This window comes from Elgaria multicarinata, chromosome 10 (genome assembly GCF_023053635.1).
Source record: "Elgaria multicarinata webbii isolate HBS135686 ecotype San Diego chromosome 10, rElgMul1.1.pri, whole genome shotgun sequence".
Taxonomy (NCBI): Eukaryota; Metazoa; Chordata; class Lepidosauria; order Squamata; family Anguidae; genus Elgaria; species Elgaria multicarinata.
In genome coordinates, this window is record NC_086180.1 from 90420828 (window position 1) to 90437065 (window position 16238).

General features: G+C 56.8%; 1 protein-coding gene across 1 annotated transcript; it reads left to right on the forward strand.

Annotated features, from left to right (window-relative positions):
- Positions 1-8876: 8876 nt before the first annotated feature.
- On the forward strand, positions 8877-15571 carry NKX3-2 (NK3 homeobox 2). The gene is made up of 5 exons (XM_063135122.1): positions 8877-9257; positions 9366-9441; positions 12788-13318; positions 13581-13730; positions 15015-15571. The coding sequence occupies exons 1-5, from the start codon at positions 8877-8879 to the stop codon at positions 15569-15571; spliced, it is 1695 nt and encodes a 564-aa protein (XP_062991192.1).
- Positions 15572-16238: the final 667 nt, after the last annotated feature.

The following is a 16238-nucleotide window of genomic DNA, read 5'->3' on the forward strand; positions in this document are numbered from 1 at the left end:
GCTTGTGTTTGGCTTCTGGGTTCACCTCACCTTAGTTACACTACAGATACGCTGGCCATAAGCTGTAAATATGCTGACCACTACATTGAGAGTCCCTATGCCCTGCCCAGTGACCACCAGGAATGTGGAGGAGGGACGTACAGTCTGAGCCTCAGCCATAGATATTTTGGTAGTCGAGTATATGGTTAAATCCCTAGTATCTCCAGGTGAAGTGTGTGAGGCAGCTGGGCTGTGAAACCAAAGAGCTTTCCCTGAAACCTTGGACAGCCTCCACCAACCTGGTGCCTTTTGAACGTGTTGGACTACAGCTCCCATAATTCTCACACATCTGGAGGGCACCAGGTTGGAGAAGGCTGGAGCAGGCCATATTAGGCTTGAGGGGCCCGTCTGATTCAGTAGAGGGCCGCTTCTGACGTTGAAGAGATGATTTCACACAGAGGAGGGCCAGGATCTCTTCTCGATCCTCCCAGAGTGCAGGACACGGAATAACGGGCTCAAGTTAAAGGAAGCCAGATTCCGGCTGGACATCAGGAAAAACGTCCTGACTGTTAGAGCAGTGCGACGGTGGAATCAGCTACCTAGGGAGGTTGTGGGCTCTCCCACACTAGAGGCATTCCAGAGGCAGCTGGACAACCATCTGTCAGGGATGCTTTAGGGTGGATTCCTGCATTGAGCAGGGGGTTGGACTCGATGGCCTTGTAGGCCCCTTCCAACTCTGCTATTCTATGATTCCATGATTCTATGATTCTATGGCCTTCCTGAGTACTTGCTGTCTGAGTCCTCCTCTGTGTTACGTCAAGGATGCAGATACCTCACCCAGGGAGGCAGTGTCCTTCTGACCACCATGATGTCGTCTCCATCTCTGATCCAGAGGCCCATCAAGAGTGATTGTCTTTCAATGGAGATTTCAATACTACCAGTGTAAAGGAAATGGAAGGGGATCGGGTGGGGAAGAGGAGTGTTAAAGTAGATTTACAAGGCTGGCTGGAATATTTTCAGTGTCCTGAAGGCCAGAACTCAGTGTTTAGCTTCAGAGGTGGGGTTACAAAAATGCCTTTTATTTTGCTTTCCAGCAGCTGGGTGTTGAGTTTTTAAAGATGACAAAACAGTTTTTTCCAGCACAGTCAGCAAGATTCAGACATTTATTTCAGTAAGGTTGTAAACTTCTATAAAGAATGTTTGTATTTGGGTCTCCTGGTCTTAAAAGAATATGATTATTCCCCATATAAGGAAAATAAGAAGAGAAACATTAGACTCCTGCTATTCTAACATTCCAAAGCTAAGAAACAATCCAGAAAAAGTTAAGTACTTTTAAGTCTCATTGGTGTTAATGGGAGAGAATAAAAGGGCTGGCATTGCACACCTCTGCTCCTTTTGTGTATGATGAGAGCTCCAAGGCACGATTTTATGCAGGCCACGAGAACTCGCTTGTTTATGTCCAACCTGAGACCCTGATCTGCTTCAATCCAGGCATGGCAAAGTCATTTCGGTCTGTCTTAAGGCACGCTCAAGGCACCCCCAACCTAACAGTTTTATGGATGATCAACAGTTCTATACATTGAAACTTGAGTGCACACAGACATAGATAGATAGATAGATAGATAGATAGATAGATAGATAGATAGATATAATAGATATATTAGAACTCCAGTGGAACCACGCTCACCCAACGTCTGTCAGATGTACAGGATTCAGCTCAGGAGAAATCCAGCCTGCTAGTACTTAGTGCAGCCTTCCCCATCACGGTGCCCTCCACACATTTTGGAATGCACCTCCCATCATCTCTGACCATTGACCATGCTGGTGGAGGCTGATGGGAGTTGTAGTTCAAAGCATCTGGTGAGTGCTACATTGGGGAGTGCTGAAATAGCTGAATCCAGTTGTTTTGTGCTGATTGGTTAGCACTTGTGACATCACAAAACCACATTGCCCCCACCCTATTCTTATGCTTTTATGGTATTTTAATATTGTTTATTGTTTATAGCTATTTTAATTGTATCTGTAAGACTCCCTGGGTGTCACTTTTCTTGTTTTTTTGGTAGAAAGGTAAGGTACAAATCAATCAAACAATTCCAAGAAGAGATTTTTATTTTTTTAAAAAAAACAACTACATGTTTAGTCAAACTTGAAAACAATGAGTTAAAAATGGGCAGTCCACCAGAAATATGGAGGAAACTGTTGAAGAGGAAATCAGCCTTGGATTCCGAGGCAGGTTTGTGCATCATTTGAGGAGCAAAAGTAGGGGGGTGTCAAACTCACCAGTGTATGTAGATTTAAGCACCCTTTAACTAAACTTTCAAGGGCAGGAATCCACATACTAATCACTGCTAAGCCAAACAAACTGGTAACTCTCAGTACAGGAGGTGAGCAGCTATTGTGCCAAGCGGCTATCTTCTATGAAGTGCCCCCCACATCATCCTTGTTGCCAATCCCACTGCATTGTGGCTGCAATGGCTAGAAGCACATGGCTGACAACGTTGGCTCCCTAATCTAGGCGACAGCAACGTGAGGAGGAACCAGGGCTAGAGTCAGGATCATCCCTTGGCTCTTTGTGCTTTTAACCATGTCGTGATCACCCAGACCTCCATGCTGGACTCCCAGGGCCAACCTGACCATGGCGGCTATCTTAGGCAGCAATTGTCAGGAAGTGGGCAGCGGCAGTCTCCCACACTTGAAAGCGTAGCTGTGTGTGCTGTGCGGCCTGCCCTGTACCTTCTAAGCTAGCCTGCTTCCCTCCTGTGCTGTCCCACCAGCATCAGTAAGATTCAACTTCAGCTGCCTTCTTTATGTGGAATGATGTCTGTGTTGGGGGGGGGGGCGGACAGTGGAGGCTGTTGGCTCCAACTTTGGTGGGGCTGTGAATCCATCTCCAGTTTCAGGCAGAACCAGGCAGAACTCTAAATGTTCTGGACCTGCTCTGTGGATAGGGTGGATAGGGTTGAGCACATTTAAACACATAGCCAACACAATAGCCAACAGGTTTCAGCTCAGTAACATATAATTGCGCCTTCTTCTCAGTTTTATTTATTTATTTATTTATTTATTACATTTCTATACCGCCCCATAGCCGAAGCTCTCTGGGCGGTTCACAAAAGTTAAAAACAGTAAACACTAAAAAGTATACAAAGTTTAAAAACCATCAGAAACATAAAGACACAGCTTTTGGATGACCAATAGAGTTTTAAATGCCTGCAGAGAACTCTGAAAGGTTTGTCTGTAAGATGAATCCTGCGTCGTCTTGAAGTAGACACGATCAGGTTACCGGTAACCACAATCCCACCCGGCAGCAGCCCCTTCCGACGGTAGCCGCGACCCCTGCCTCTAGGTGGCGCACAATATCTATTCGTGTGCCTGCGTTACGTTGGGTTGGTTCCCCCCCTTCCCCTTCCCCTCCCCCCGCCACCCCCACCTCTCCTTTCTGTTTAAAGAAATCTGTGAGAAGCTGGCTAACTATTTGGGATGCAGCGGCTGGCCCGTCGCAGTCAGACCACCAGAGCGCTACGGCGTTCCAGCTCCCTTGCGCTTAAGGCCGAAAAAATGTCTGTCTGATGATGATGGACCCCTGGGACCGCACTGGATGCTGCCCTGTGACTGCTCAGAGTTCACTCCACGTGCCGCCTCCCATGGGGAGGCGGAGGCGGAGGCGGAGGCCGCCCTCTGCGACTCGGCGGGCGCAGGCGGTTTCCCTGGGCTGCGAGGCCGGCGGATCCCCGGGGCCACGGGCCCGAGCTCTCTCCCAGCGCCTTCTCGCCGCACTGCCGGGCGTCTCTTCCTCGCCCTCCCACAGGAGGGGCCCGGGGAGCTCCGGGTCTCGTCTTCGTTCTCGAAGAGCAGGGGCGGCCGGAGGGCCAGTTTCACCCTTTGCCCCCCCCCCTCCAAATTGCCCCCTCCCCCGACTAGTGCTTTTCTGTGCTAGTGGAAAAAAATGTACGGGCTTAAGAGTAAATGGCCCGCTCGCGCGGCTAACAGCTTGGGGGGAAGCGATTTAGTCCGGAGAGAGCGCGCGGGTCGCCGAGCAAGCCGCCGCCGCCGCCGCCACGTAGCCCCGATCCAACCCTTCGTCCACCGCTGCTGTTGGTTGCAAGAGAGGCGGGGCGGGGGCGGGGAAAGGCCATTGGGCACTCCCGACCGGATCCAGACTCTTCCCTCTTCGGTTCCCCCCAGGCGACCCGCCGCGTGCACAGAGGAGAGTGCTGAAATCCGCGCGGTCCGCAGCGCGGGGCGGGAGGGCGCCCGCTCTCCGGGCAGCGCAGCGCTTCCCCGCGGCTCGGCAGGCAGGCTTCGGCAGGTGCCCGGGAAGTCCAGCGCCGCGGGCTGCGAGAGGGCGGCAGCGCTGACTGCCGTCCAGGCGCCTGGGCACGACCAAGCCGCAGTCAGGCGCGCGCGGGTGCCGCCCGTGCCGGCCCGACCGAAGGGCCTCCGCTCGAGTGCCGCCCTTCCCGTCTGGGCAGGACCGTGCGCCGCCGCCGCCCAACCCCCCCCCCCCCCGGCAATGAGCCGAGCGGAGGGCCGCTTTTCTTCGTAGGCGACTCCAGAAACACACACAAGGGCTGTTTTACTTCAGCACGCCTGGTCATTTTAGGGTCCGCATGCAGCGATCCAGCGTCCTAGCCGTTGCAACTGCAGGAAGGGACCCAGGTTCGAGTCGTGCGTGTGCAGGTGCTGGGGCAACGTCGGCACTCCTGGCACTTGCGTTCCAGACCGGGAGCAAATCGCGCTGATTCTCGGCTGTCGTCTCCTTCCTTCGGATGCCCTCCCCCCCTCAGCCTGGCTGACGGGGCGGCCAGCGCAGGCTTGCTGGGAAGCCAGCGCCACTGGGTCGCGTGGGGGGCAAGGGGCGTGCGGCCCGAGGAGCGGGCGCCCATCGCCGCTGCCTCTGCTGGACCGGCCTCTGCCAGCTGACCTCAGGTTCCGAGCCTTCGAGGTGGGCAAAGCCTCTCCCCGGCTCTCAACCAGGAACCCCCCCCCGGCCCCCTTCGCTCCCTCCTAGGTAGCAGCGAACTGGGCGGGGGGGGAGAGCGCGGGGCGGGGGGGGGCTATCAATAGGGAGCATCAGGCCAGAGGCCTTGGCTCGCCTTCCTGAGGCTCGCTCGAGAGGCCCACTAGCTGCCTGTAAGCCGGGGGCCGTCGCGGCGTCTTGCTGTCGTTCCACTCCGCCTGCGCCGAGAGGCGCCTGCCTCGCATGGCCTGCTCCACGCCGGCCGCCACGACCCGGGCCTCCTCTACCAACTCTCTCGCCCCACCCCAGAATCCCAAACTAACCCGAGCGTGCCCCCCCCCGCTCCCGGCCCCCTCGGGCCCCACCTCCGCACCTTCTCGATCTCGACACGCTCCTTGGGCGCGGGGGGGGGGGCGACACCCGCAGAACTCCGCGCGCCGCCGCACCGTGGAGCGGCTCAAGGGCTGCCGGCGAGGGGCCTCCGGCGTTCCAGCGCCGCCCTTCGCATCGCCCTCCGCCCCCCCCCCCCCGGTTTTGGTTGGGCCACGCTGAAGAACTGGGGCTCCCCTGCATCCCCACCCGCAACTGCAGACCGCGGGGGTTCCGCGTGCGGGTGTTGCGAGGCTCCTGGCTGCCGCCAGGCTGGGCCTCCCAGCAGCGGCTCTCCCCCCCACACCCGGCCGCCAGGGATCGCACCCCCCCGCTCTGCCCGCCGCCGCCCGCTCCTCCGGCGAGCCTCTCCGCGGCCTCATGCCCGCGCAGGCGCGTCCTTCCCCATTCGGCAAGGGGCGCCCCGTCCTCGCTGAGCCGGGCTTCAGCCCTCGCCGAAAGTGCACGGGAAACGGCAGCTATGGCCGACGCCGGGCGGGGGGCGAGCTCGTAAATGCGGGCGTCGGCGTCGGGGTGGCCCATCAAGCCCCCTCCACTCCGGCCCGGGCCGGCTCCCGCCCTCGCCCAGGCCATGGGCCCTCCGGCCCTCGGGTGGCCGACACGCCGGCCCGCCCCTCTGCCCCCTCCCGCCCCAGCCCGGCAGCCCCGCAAGAGGCATCCCCCCAGCCACAGGCCCGCCTCCTCCGGGCACGAGGAAGCGCCCGTCCGCGCCGGCGGCGGCACCTCCCTGGGGACGAGCTAGCTCGATTTGCGAAGCGGGGAAACGGCACCCGCCGCCTTGCTTGTATTTTCTCCCCCCCCCCCCCGCCTTTTTTAAAAAAGAAAAAAGAAAGAAAAAGGAAAGGCGCCTGCGTATCTTCAGGGGGCATTTCAGGTTCCTCACGGGCTGCGGCGAGAGGGAGATTTAGCAGGAGCGCTCATGATGGGCACTGAGGTTCGAAGGGCTGCTCGTGAATATTGTCATGATTAAATTGGGGTGGGTCAACCAGCTGATGTGGACACCAGGTTGAAGTTCTCCCTCTCCCTCTCCCTCTCCCTCTCCCTCTCTCTCTCTCTCTCTCTCATCCTAATAGGTATAGATGTGACCTAATAGATGTGACCCATACTGACCTATGGTGGAAACGCAGCGGTGAAGCCCAATCCTTCTCTGTTCTGCTGCTTAAGCCGTTCCAGGCTCCGCATCTCCTCCAGGATCTATGCTACTGCTTTAAAACGGTTTATAACAGTAGTGACAACTGTTGGGGCTCAGGACACACTCCAGATACAGTTTTCAAAACGTTTTGGAAGTGTCTTATCTTGCTTGGTGTAGATCAATTTCACCTCCAGGTTTCGCCTGGCGCAGGCGAATAGCAAACTTTAGACATTTACATCTCTCTCTTTCCATGAACCCGATGTGTCTCTCACAATCTAATTCACAGGCACGAGAGGGCCTTCTCGGTGCTGCTCTGGTGCTCTGGAACTCTCTTCCCGGGGAAGCTAGGCTGGCTCCCTCCTTGATGGGCTTTCGGAAGCAGGCTAAAACTTTTTTCTTCAAGCAGGCCTTTGGAGAATAATCCAGCCCTCCATCTATGTTAATGTATTATAATTTTGTTGTGTATTTTTAAATTGTTCATGGTTTTGTTTCCCTCCCCCCCCCATGTATATTTTAAACTTTGTAAGGCTGCCTTGAGGCCCAGCATTGGGCAAAAGGCGGGATACAAATAAATATAATAATAATAATAATAATAATAATAATAATAATAATAATAATAATAATTCACACACACACACACACACACTTATATGCCGTTGCAAATCTGTGACATCCAACAAGGGTGTGAGGTTGAAAATTGAGAGAAATATTGGACAAATCAAGCATTTTCTCCTTGGCAAGATCAATTTAATTCAGTGCTTGATTTGCTCACAAATTGTTCTTATGCCAACTCTCTGAGAGCCGACAAATTTTCTGTGGGGGGAGCGCAGAAGGGGGAGGGGTGCATCTTTACTGAATGTAAAGAAGAAGGCTACTATACCTGCTACATAAGGTAATTTACACTGCTTTAAAAACAAGTCGACAAAGATCTTGCCTGCAAACGCTCATGCTACAAATATGTTTAAGTAGGGCGCTATCATGCCAAAGTTTATCACGTTTAAGTTCCGTTGCTTTCAACGGGAGATTGTGCTTAATTTTCCAATTGCAATCTGAATCCTGTCTTAAATCGAATAGCCTTTAAGGTAAGGCGGGTCCCTGTTGTTTTTATGGACTTGCAAAAGATATTTTACATGCCTACCCTAGGAATGAAAAACAAGCTCGATTTTGTAGGACTCATCATGAATTATCAATAGTTATCCCTGATCTGTATATTCCTTTTTCTTGGCTATGTTGGGGCGGGTTTTCAACTGCAAGAATAAGAATCACACTGGAAATGCCTTTTTCTTTTGATAAAATTTCATAACAGTTTATAAGTCTTGGGTGGATGTTGCCCCTTCGGGGTCTTGTCTGTTCGTTTGTTTGTTTTTGATTCAAAACGTGAATGAAGGTGGGAGCAGAAGGAGCTGCCATACAATTGCAAAATAATTCGCTAAAATTCGCCCAAGGTATAAAGTCAGCGCCAGGGTGGAACTGACACCGTCTCATAACATTGCCTACGAGGAAAAGACAGACAGGCTGTCTCTGCCGCCAAGCCCATCTCCACAATATCGAGGACCATCAGGCATAGGCTTAAGCAGCGATCACCTGAAATCAATCACAAACGTGAAATGCCTGCCTGCGATGGCTAAGAAAACCCTTGATGAAGGGAGGGATTGAAATTGTTTCACTTCATGTCTCCAGATCAAAGGTAGATTTCCCCCCTTGGCGATGCGCATGTTTTGCAGAAGGTGGTTTCGTTTGGCAGACCGTTACATGTTTACTCAGAAGTAAGCCCCCACTCACGGATCGCGGCCTTTCACCAATACCCAGTTGCAATTCCTAACGATCTGGTGGTGGTGGTGGTATCCTGGAGCGAAACCAATTCGCAGAGGCTTGGCTGGGAAAGGGTTACTGCGCCCTGGGCCCGGACCCCACCCCCTCGCCCGCTCTGCCTGGAAAAGATTAACAAGTCCGCTTGGCGGCGGTAGAGCCAATCAGACGCCTCCCCGAGCAGAGCCCTGCCCAATGGGAGAGGCCCGGCCCTGGAGCTGTCACTCCTCGGAGAGGCATGACAGCTGGGCTCGCAAGAAAAAGGCGGCGAAGGGAAGGGAAAAGGGCCAGAGGCGCGCGGAGCGACGGGGAGGGCCGCCAGAGGCGCCGGGGCCAGGGCGGGTTGGGGCGCCCCAGCAGCAGAGGCGCGCGGGCCGAGGCAGGGCGCGCCAGCCCGCAGGCAGGCGGCAGGCAGGCAGGCCGGCCCCGACGCGAGCCGGGCTCTTTATGGGAGGGCCGAGCAGGACGCCCGGGGGGCCCGACGGCGCCGCCGACGCCCGGAAGGAGACCATGCCATCGCCCAGCTGAAGGGCGGCTCCCCGCCTTCGGAGCTCGCGCTGGGCACTTCTCTGGGCCGGGCCGGGCCGGCTTGGCGGCGGGAGACCCATGGCCGTGCGCGGCGGCGGCGGTGGCGGCGGCGGCGGCAGCAGCCCCGCGGCCCCGACGCCCTTCTCCATCCAAGCCATCCTCAACAAGAAGGACGAGCGCCGCGCGCGGAGCTTCTTGCAGGGCCGGCTGCAGCAGGTGCCGTCGCCCGCAGGGGGCGCCCTCGCCAGCCCCGACGTGGCGCCCTCCTGCTGCTGGAGGCTCTTCGGCGACGAAGCCGCGGCGCTCGCGGCCGCCTTGCAGCCGCCGCCGCCGCCCCAGCCCGCGCCCCCCTTGGCCCCCTCAGCTTCCAGGCCGCCGCCGGGCTCCGCCATCTGGGACTCGGACTCTGTCCTGAGCGAGGAGCAAGAGGGCGACAAGGAGGACGACGACGACGACGAGGAGGAGCAGGAGGACGAGGACGAGGCGGGCGAGGGCAGGCCGCCCGCCGCCGCCGCCCTGAGGCCACGCCAAGGGCCGCGCTTCTGCGGCGGCGCACGATCCCCGCAGGCGCCGCCGGCGCAAGAGGGCCAAGGCCAGTCCCCGGCGGGTCTCAGCGACGGGGAGCTCTCCGCCCGAGTCTCAGGTACGCAGGGGTCTCTGTGGGGCACTTTGCGCCTCTGTTAATCTGGATTAAAGCGGCCATCCCGGAGGAGTTTCGGCTGATTACCGGAAGTGCTCGCGGCACTTGGAAGTTGGGGTGGGATTGGAGAATACCCATCCCAAAACACCGCGCGCGCGCGCACACACACACATACACCCTGCGTGTGCCAAAGGGGCGATTCTACAATCAACGATCTAGAGGCTCCCATTGGGAAGCGGCTGCGGTTATAGCTCCGGTTTGGCCCTGCTCCCCTTGCCTGAAACGACCCGCCAGCCTCCTAGGGTGTGCTGTCAAAATTAGGGGCCACTAGAAGTAAGCACTTTAACGCTGCAGTTCTATGCCCACTCACCTGGGAGCATTGCCCATGGATTTTAGGCTTGCTTCTGAGTAAACATGCACAGGATTGCGCCGTTAGTCTGCATAGAAATCAGTGGGATTTAAAACTGGTGTTTTCTGCATCGCACTTTATTGTAAGTCACTTTGACTCCATCCTTGTGCAGAATGAAGTGGTGCACTGAGGTCACAGAACTCTTGACTGGACCACTTCAGTTTGTAGGTGGGAGCGGGGGGGGGGGGGCGGGAATAAAAAGTTCCATGTATGTAGTAAATTATGGTCAAGGCGTTGACCCTAACCCTCTTCCTTTGCTATATTCAGGGAGCTTGAGTGTGTGTGTGTGTGTGTGTGTTGTCTTGAGGGAGCATTCAAAACGAGATGTGTAGACTCAGTCCAGGCAGCCCAGAATTCTCCTACCCCTTCTGCTAATGTATAAAACATCCAGCTTGCTCAACAAGTCATAAAGCCTGGGTTTTCTTATGGGTAAAGAAGGGATTCTACATCTAATCTATGTGTGGGAAATAATCCGGAACCAGATGTTAATTCTGATAAACTAATGTGTGATACAAAGAGCTGTGGTATAAAAATGTGCAACTATTAAATCGTCTCCTTCTTGAGAGTTCAGGAGTCCAAAAATCAAAGGCTAGATCTAAATGTTTAACAAAGGCTAGATCTACACTACTGCTTTATAACAGTATTGAAGTGCACTGAGAACTGTTGGGGCACGATCCACATTCCATATGCCGCATTCACAGTGTCATTTCCTGCTGTTTATTCCACATTCGTAATGATTTGACACACGGAGTAGATCCGGCCTCAGTGTTACAAGCTGAGTTTGATGTTTCTGTACAAAGGCACCGGCCACCTCTCCCGAAAGTGGCAGAATACTTCAACAACAAAAATACGTTGCACTCTTCGGGGCTAGAAACTTGCTGTGTTTTAAATGAAACCTGTCTGCCCCTTGATCATCATCAAAAGTGTGGCCTATGAACGGGGCAGAAGTGAAGCCGACAGTTTTAACCTACCAGAGTGCAAAGCTAAACCCTAACATTTTCGCTTTATTCGTGGCTCGGGCTGCAATCCTCTAAACGCCTCCCTTGCAGCCATCCCCATTAATGGATGGGATTGGGCAGTCCGTCCCTGAATACCATCCTCCGGTCCGCCATGCCTAAGTACATGGCCTAGATATCTGTTTCCTTAAAACCGACGTGATTTCACTTCCTCTTAATGCATTTACAGGCAAAGCCTAGGCTTGTCTACTCTGAAGTAGGTCAATGGAGGTAAGGGGTGTGTGTGGAGGGCTGCACCTTTAGGATAGAGCAGCGAATGGCTTCCCGCCACTCGCCCAAGTCCCGCGGGCCCGGCGACCCGGAGATAGACCGGAAGCCTTTCCGGCTTGTCTCCAAACTTGGGAGGCAGCTTGGTGCATATCCTTGCGCGCGCCTCCCGAACGGGGATTCCCATCTTAGCCCTGTGGGGGTTCCTACTGCTGCAGGAATGGGGCCCGCTGAAATCAAGAGGAACCAGGGGTGGGGTGGGGTGGGGAGGGGGGCTGCCGCCGCCGCCGCCGCCGCCTGTGGCGGGTGTCCGCTTTCCTGGCGCGTTTGTGCGCCGCGGGAGGCCCGTGCCGCTGGCGCCTGCCTTGGCTGCGGAGAGCGACAGACACCTTAGGGCAGAGATCCCGCCGTACGTGGAGCGGCAAAAGAGCCCGTCCTTCCCTCCTAGATACCCCCAAAGGCGCAAAATCATGCTCTTCTCCGGAGACCTGCCAGGCCTGAACGTTTGCTTTGCGGGAGAATCAACACACTACAACCCGGGAGCAGCCTTGGTGGTCTGGGGAGAAAATTCAAAGGGACCCGGAGAAGAGTGGCTTGCCCAGGGATGCCGAACGCGCTCCTTTCGGCGAGGAGGACGGGCCCTGGGAGGCGGAAAGCAGCCTGAGAGCAGGAGCAAATCCTATTAGGTAGGGTGCAGCCGCAGCCAGGCAGGTTTGTGCCTGTCGATTTAAACGGGGGAGTTAATCCCCGTTTCGGGATTTTTACATAGAACTCAACTTGGGGGGCATTGTGCCCCACCATTGCGGTGTCTTAACGTTTGTATTTTCATTTTAACACAGACTGGTAGTCTGAATCACGATCCTAGGAGCCACTTTTGTGCAGCAGATTCGTGGGAGAGTCAGAGAGAGGGAGAATCTGATAGTTCGCTGGCCGTGGAGACAATGCCGCCCCTTTGATTTAAGCTCCCTTTTCAAATTTACAGGAGTATTCCCCTTGGCAATTGGTCTCAGAGATCCCATTTATTTGAATGGCGTTGGCTTCCGTGTAAGGGTTGCTTTAGTCGACCCATCCGATCCACAATCCAAACCAACCCTAAACATGTTTTCGCTCAACCGGAACCAAGTTCCACAGGAAGATGCTGCTCAAGGCCTCCTCCAGGATGACCCAGGGTTGGGCCGCCTTGAGTTGGCGCAGTGCTGCCGATGAATGCCCGAGCAGGCTCGAACTGAACCGGTTCCGATTGCCTTCGCTCTCCCTTTTTTTTGGGGGGGGGGTGCCTTACAGAGGGGAGGGGTGCCATTCTGAAGCCGAGGAGGCGCCCTACTAGCGAGTAGGCTTGGCTCTGGTTAGTAGTACAAGAACGGCGTTTGAATCCGGTCTTGCTGACCTGCTCCCCGGAGCTTTTCTCTGGCTTCTCGAGGTCGACTTTTCGCATCCTCTCGATCGGGTTGGGCGTCCAACTCAAGGTGTGCGTAGAGAGCGGCCCAGAAAGGCTTGTTTCCTCCCCCAAGTCTGAAGCCGTCCAGACGACTTTGGGGGTGGGGGGGTCCTCCCTTTCTGCGCCGAGAGGAGCACTTCCCCCTCCCCGGCGAGTTCCGGAAGGAGGCGGCCTTTCCGCTGCCTTTCCCCTTCGCCAGAGCTCGCTGCTGGGGCCTCCACCCCAAACTGGGCCCGCCGGCTGATCGCCTAAACTCGGCCGGGCTTGCTTTGGAGTAAGCGGGCAGCGGCCTTCGCCAGGCGGCGGGGTTCCTGGTCCGCCTGCTGCCTTCTTCGACGGGCCGAGGCGCCGCCAGCCGCCCAGCCCAGCCCTGGTGGCAGCGGGTTTTCCAGCGTTTGCACCGAGCCGTACAAACGGAAAGAACCGTCGACGTCAAGCCCAGTCGGCAAACGAATCCCATGAAAAGGCGACCTGAGCGATACAACCGTCAAGCAGCCGCAGTAAAACGCCGCTGTCGAGAGCCGGGCAGCAGCGAAGCGCGAAGGAGACCCGTCCTGCGAGGCTGGAGGCGCAGCGAGCGCCGGGTCTCCGTCCCAGGCCTGCGGGGCGGGGGGCGAATGGCCGCGCAGCGAGGAGCAGGCCCGGCGGCCCCTGGGCGGGCTCCGCTCCCCCGCCGCCTCCCGCCCTCCTTCCCAGGCGCAAATAGGTTTGCTAGCCCGGGGAGGCCGCTGCCCCACCCCCAGCCCCCGCATGCTGACCGAGGCTGGTCTTCCCGCTTCGCCTTTCCAGCCACGCTGGGCTGCGCTAGACGTTGCGGGGCCCCCTTCGGCGGAAGCAGGCGCAGGGTCGCGCCCTAGAGGCGTTCAGCAGCAGAAGCGAGCTCCGTCTTATCCCGCCAGTTGAACACACACAACCCGCGCATGCTCCGAGCAGTATTATTTTTTAAATTAATTTTTTTTAAAAAATGCAGGATTGGTAAACCGTTTTTTGTTTCGCTCGAACCTATCAGGAGTTTAGAAGCGTTTGTAAAGCGTAGGATCGGGACGCTTGTGGCTGGCGGTGTGCTCCCCAGGCGAGAGAGCCGCCCTTGGCGCCCAAGCGCGCCGGGTCCGAGGCTGGCTGGCCCGAAGGCGTCTCACGGGGCGGTTTAAAGGGCGACCCAGCGTCTCCGGGCCGGGCTGCTCTGTCAGCGAGGCCCCGCGGTGCCCAGCCTTTCTGGCCTGTAGGCCCGCGCGCCTGTCCCCGGCAAGCGCCCTGCCCTTCAAGAGGCGGCAGGGAAGAAGGCGAATGTAGGCTGGCCTGCAGCCGTGCAGTCCAATCCAATATATGTCTACTCTGAAGTAAGCCCCATTGCGTTCACTCCCAGGCAAGGGACTATGGAATTCGGGTGTTTCCACAAGTGAAACTAAGGCCTTCGCTAGACCTAACGGTTATCCCAGGCAAATGGAGGGCTCGTCCCTGCCTGCTCCCGGGATCCCCGGTGTGTCATTTGGGTGCACAGGGATGATCCCGGGATATAGGCCTGCTCTAGCCACGGCCTGAGAATGCCGTTTAGACCACAATGGGAGTACGACTGAAGTGCAACGCAAAGCAAAAACTGAGCCAGTTGAAAATCTGAATGTGCGTTCTAGGCCGCTGTAGATTGCCACGCATGCTTACTCCGAAGTAAGCCGAGGGGATTTACTCAATGCTCCCATGCCTGTGTGCGTGGATGTTAAAATGTCGTCAGTTCGAGATCGCTCCTTTATTAGCCTTCAATCCGAATCGTATTTCTTTGGAACTCAAACCTAGAGTAGGATTAGAGGGGCGGAGTGGGGGCGATGGGGGTGGGTGGGTTTGCGACTCTCAAATGCAAGGACACAACGACTGGGAAATGAAGAGTTTAGCCTTTGGGGGAAGTTGATTTCCAAAAGGAGGAGAACCCATCCCCTCCGGTTTTAAGCAGAAGTTCGTGGAAATCACTTTTGGATTGCAATGCAAACCATTCTCATTGGAAGCAAGGTCCAAGGACGGGCCTCCTTTCGAATCCAATGGGCCTGGGACCAGGGGTGCTACCTGAAGAGGGAAGAAGCCTGTGCTCCCCTGTCCCCGTATATTTGATTACTTCGTTTCATTATTATTTCTCAGAAGCCCCGGTATTATTGCTCAGCTCTGGCCAAATCTCCAGTTCCACACTAAAGTGAAATACACTCAAATGGTCTGCGTTTCAAAGGCAAAAGGGGTTGCTGTGCGTGAGTGTGTGTGTGTGTGTGTGTGTGTGTGTGTGTGTGTGTGTATGTGTGAGAGAGAGAGAGAGAGAGAGAGAGAGAGAGAGAGAGAGAGAGAGAGACCTTCCTGAGCGCCAGGCCAAGCCAGATATGCCAGGCCAGTGCGGATGCGCCCCTTTGCGAGGAGGACGGGGCGGGGGGTGTCGTTCCGCTCCAGGGGGCGTAGGTGAGGGGATGCTCGGGTCCCAGGCGCGCCGCCTCTCCTGACGCTGCGGTTGTTTCTGCCTCCCTGCCAGCAGATCGCAGCCACGCGGAAGAGCTCGAGGACGAGGACGGGGAGGACGGCAGCCGAGGCCCCGGTAAGTACGCCAAAGTCCTGTCCGAGGAAGAGGCGGCGGCGGCGGGCGCAGCCCCGATGGCGGCCTCGGCGGCGGCGGCGGCGGCTCCGAAGCCGCGCAAGAAGCGCTCGCGGGCGGCCTTCTCGCACGCGCAGGTCTTCGAGCTGGAGCGGCGCTTCAACCATCAGCGCTACCTGTCCGGGCCGGAGCGCGCCGACCTGGCCGCGTCGCTGAAGCTCACCGAGACGCAGGTGAAGATCTGGTTCCAGAACCGGCGCTACAAGACCAAGCGGCGCCAGCTGGCCGCAGACCTGCTCTCCGCGGCGCCCGCCGCCAAGAAAGTGGCCGTCAAGGTGCTGGTCCGCGACGACCAGCGCCAGTACCACCCGGGCGAGGTGCTCCGGCCGCAGCCGCCGCCCCTGCTCTCGCTCCAGCCCTCCTACTACTACCCCTACTACTGCCTGCCGGGCTGGGCGCTCTCGGCCTGCGCCGCCGCCGCCGCTGGAGGCACGCAGTGACACGCCGCCCCGGGGCTGCCGGCCGCCTCGCCTTTGGATTAAGGACCGTGGCTTCGGACTGAGATACTGGGGCGGACGGCAGCCGGGAGGGGGCGAGAAGGACCAGAGACGCGGCCCGCTGGGGCAGCCCCGTCGGCTCCTGCTGCCTCCGAACCCCAAGGAAAGCTTGCCTTTCCCCCCCCCCCCCCGCTGCTCCCCGGTGGTGGCTGAAGCGCGGCCTTTCAGACGGTGCTGAATGTAGGACATCTCGGCTCCACCTCTCCTCTTCCCTCCCCGCCTCCGCTCCTTTCCTGCGTCAAGACAACCTAGACGGTACAAGCGCGAGATTTTTATTCACACCAGAACACACGCGCCAAAGCTACTGTACCCGTGATGGGCACGAAGTGAGGGAAGTTCTCCTGCGCCGGTCCCACTGGAGTGAATAGGAGCGGTGCTGGAAGCCCTACCTCTTGCTCGGCTCCCTTTCATTTCAATGCGGCTTGCGCAGGAGAACTTCCCTCGGCATCCTCCACCATGCTTTTATGGCAATTCCGAAGAGGGATTTGAGCGCGTTACGATTTTAGCACTTTGCGGTTGTATTAAAATTGTTATGATGACGATGATAATTATTATTTTTATTATTTTTATATTCAATGTGAATATTTTAGTTGGACCTTCGGGGGGGGAT

Coding starts and splice junctions, on each gene's coding strand:
- NKX3-2 (XM_063135122.1), top strand. CDS start 8,877: ATGGCCGTGCGCGGCGGCGGCGGTGGCGGCGGCGGCGGCAGCAGCCCC. Junction 9,442..12,787: donor GCTCTCCGCCCGAGTCTCAG/GTACGCAGGGGT, acceptor CTTTGGAGTAAG/CGGGCAGCGGCCTTCGCCAG. Junction 13,319..13,580: donor CACGCTGGGCTGCGCTAGAC/GTTGCGGGGCCC, acceptor TGTGCTCCCCAG/GCGAGAGAGCCGCCCTTGGC.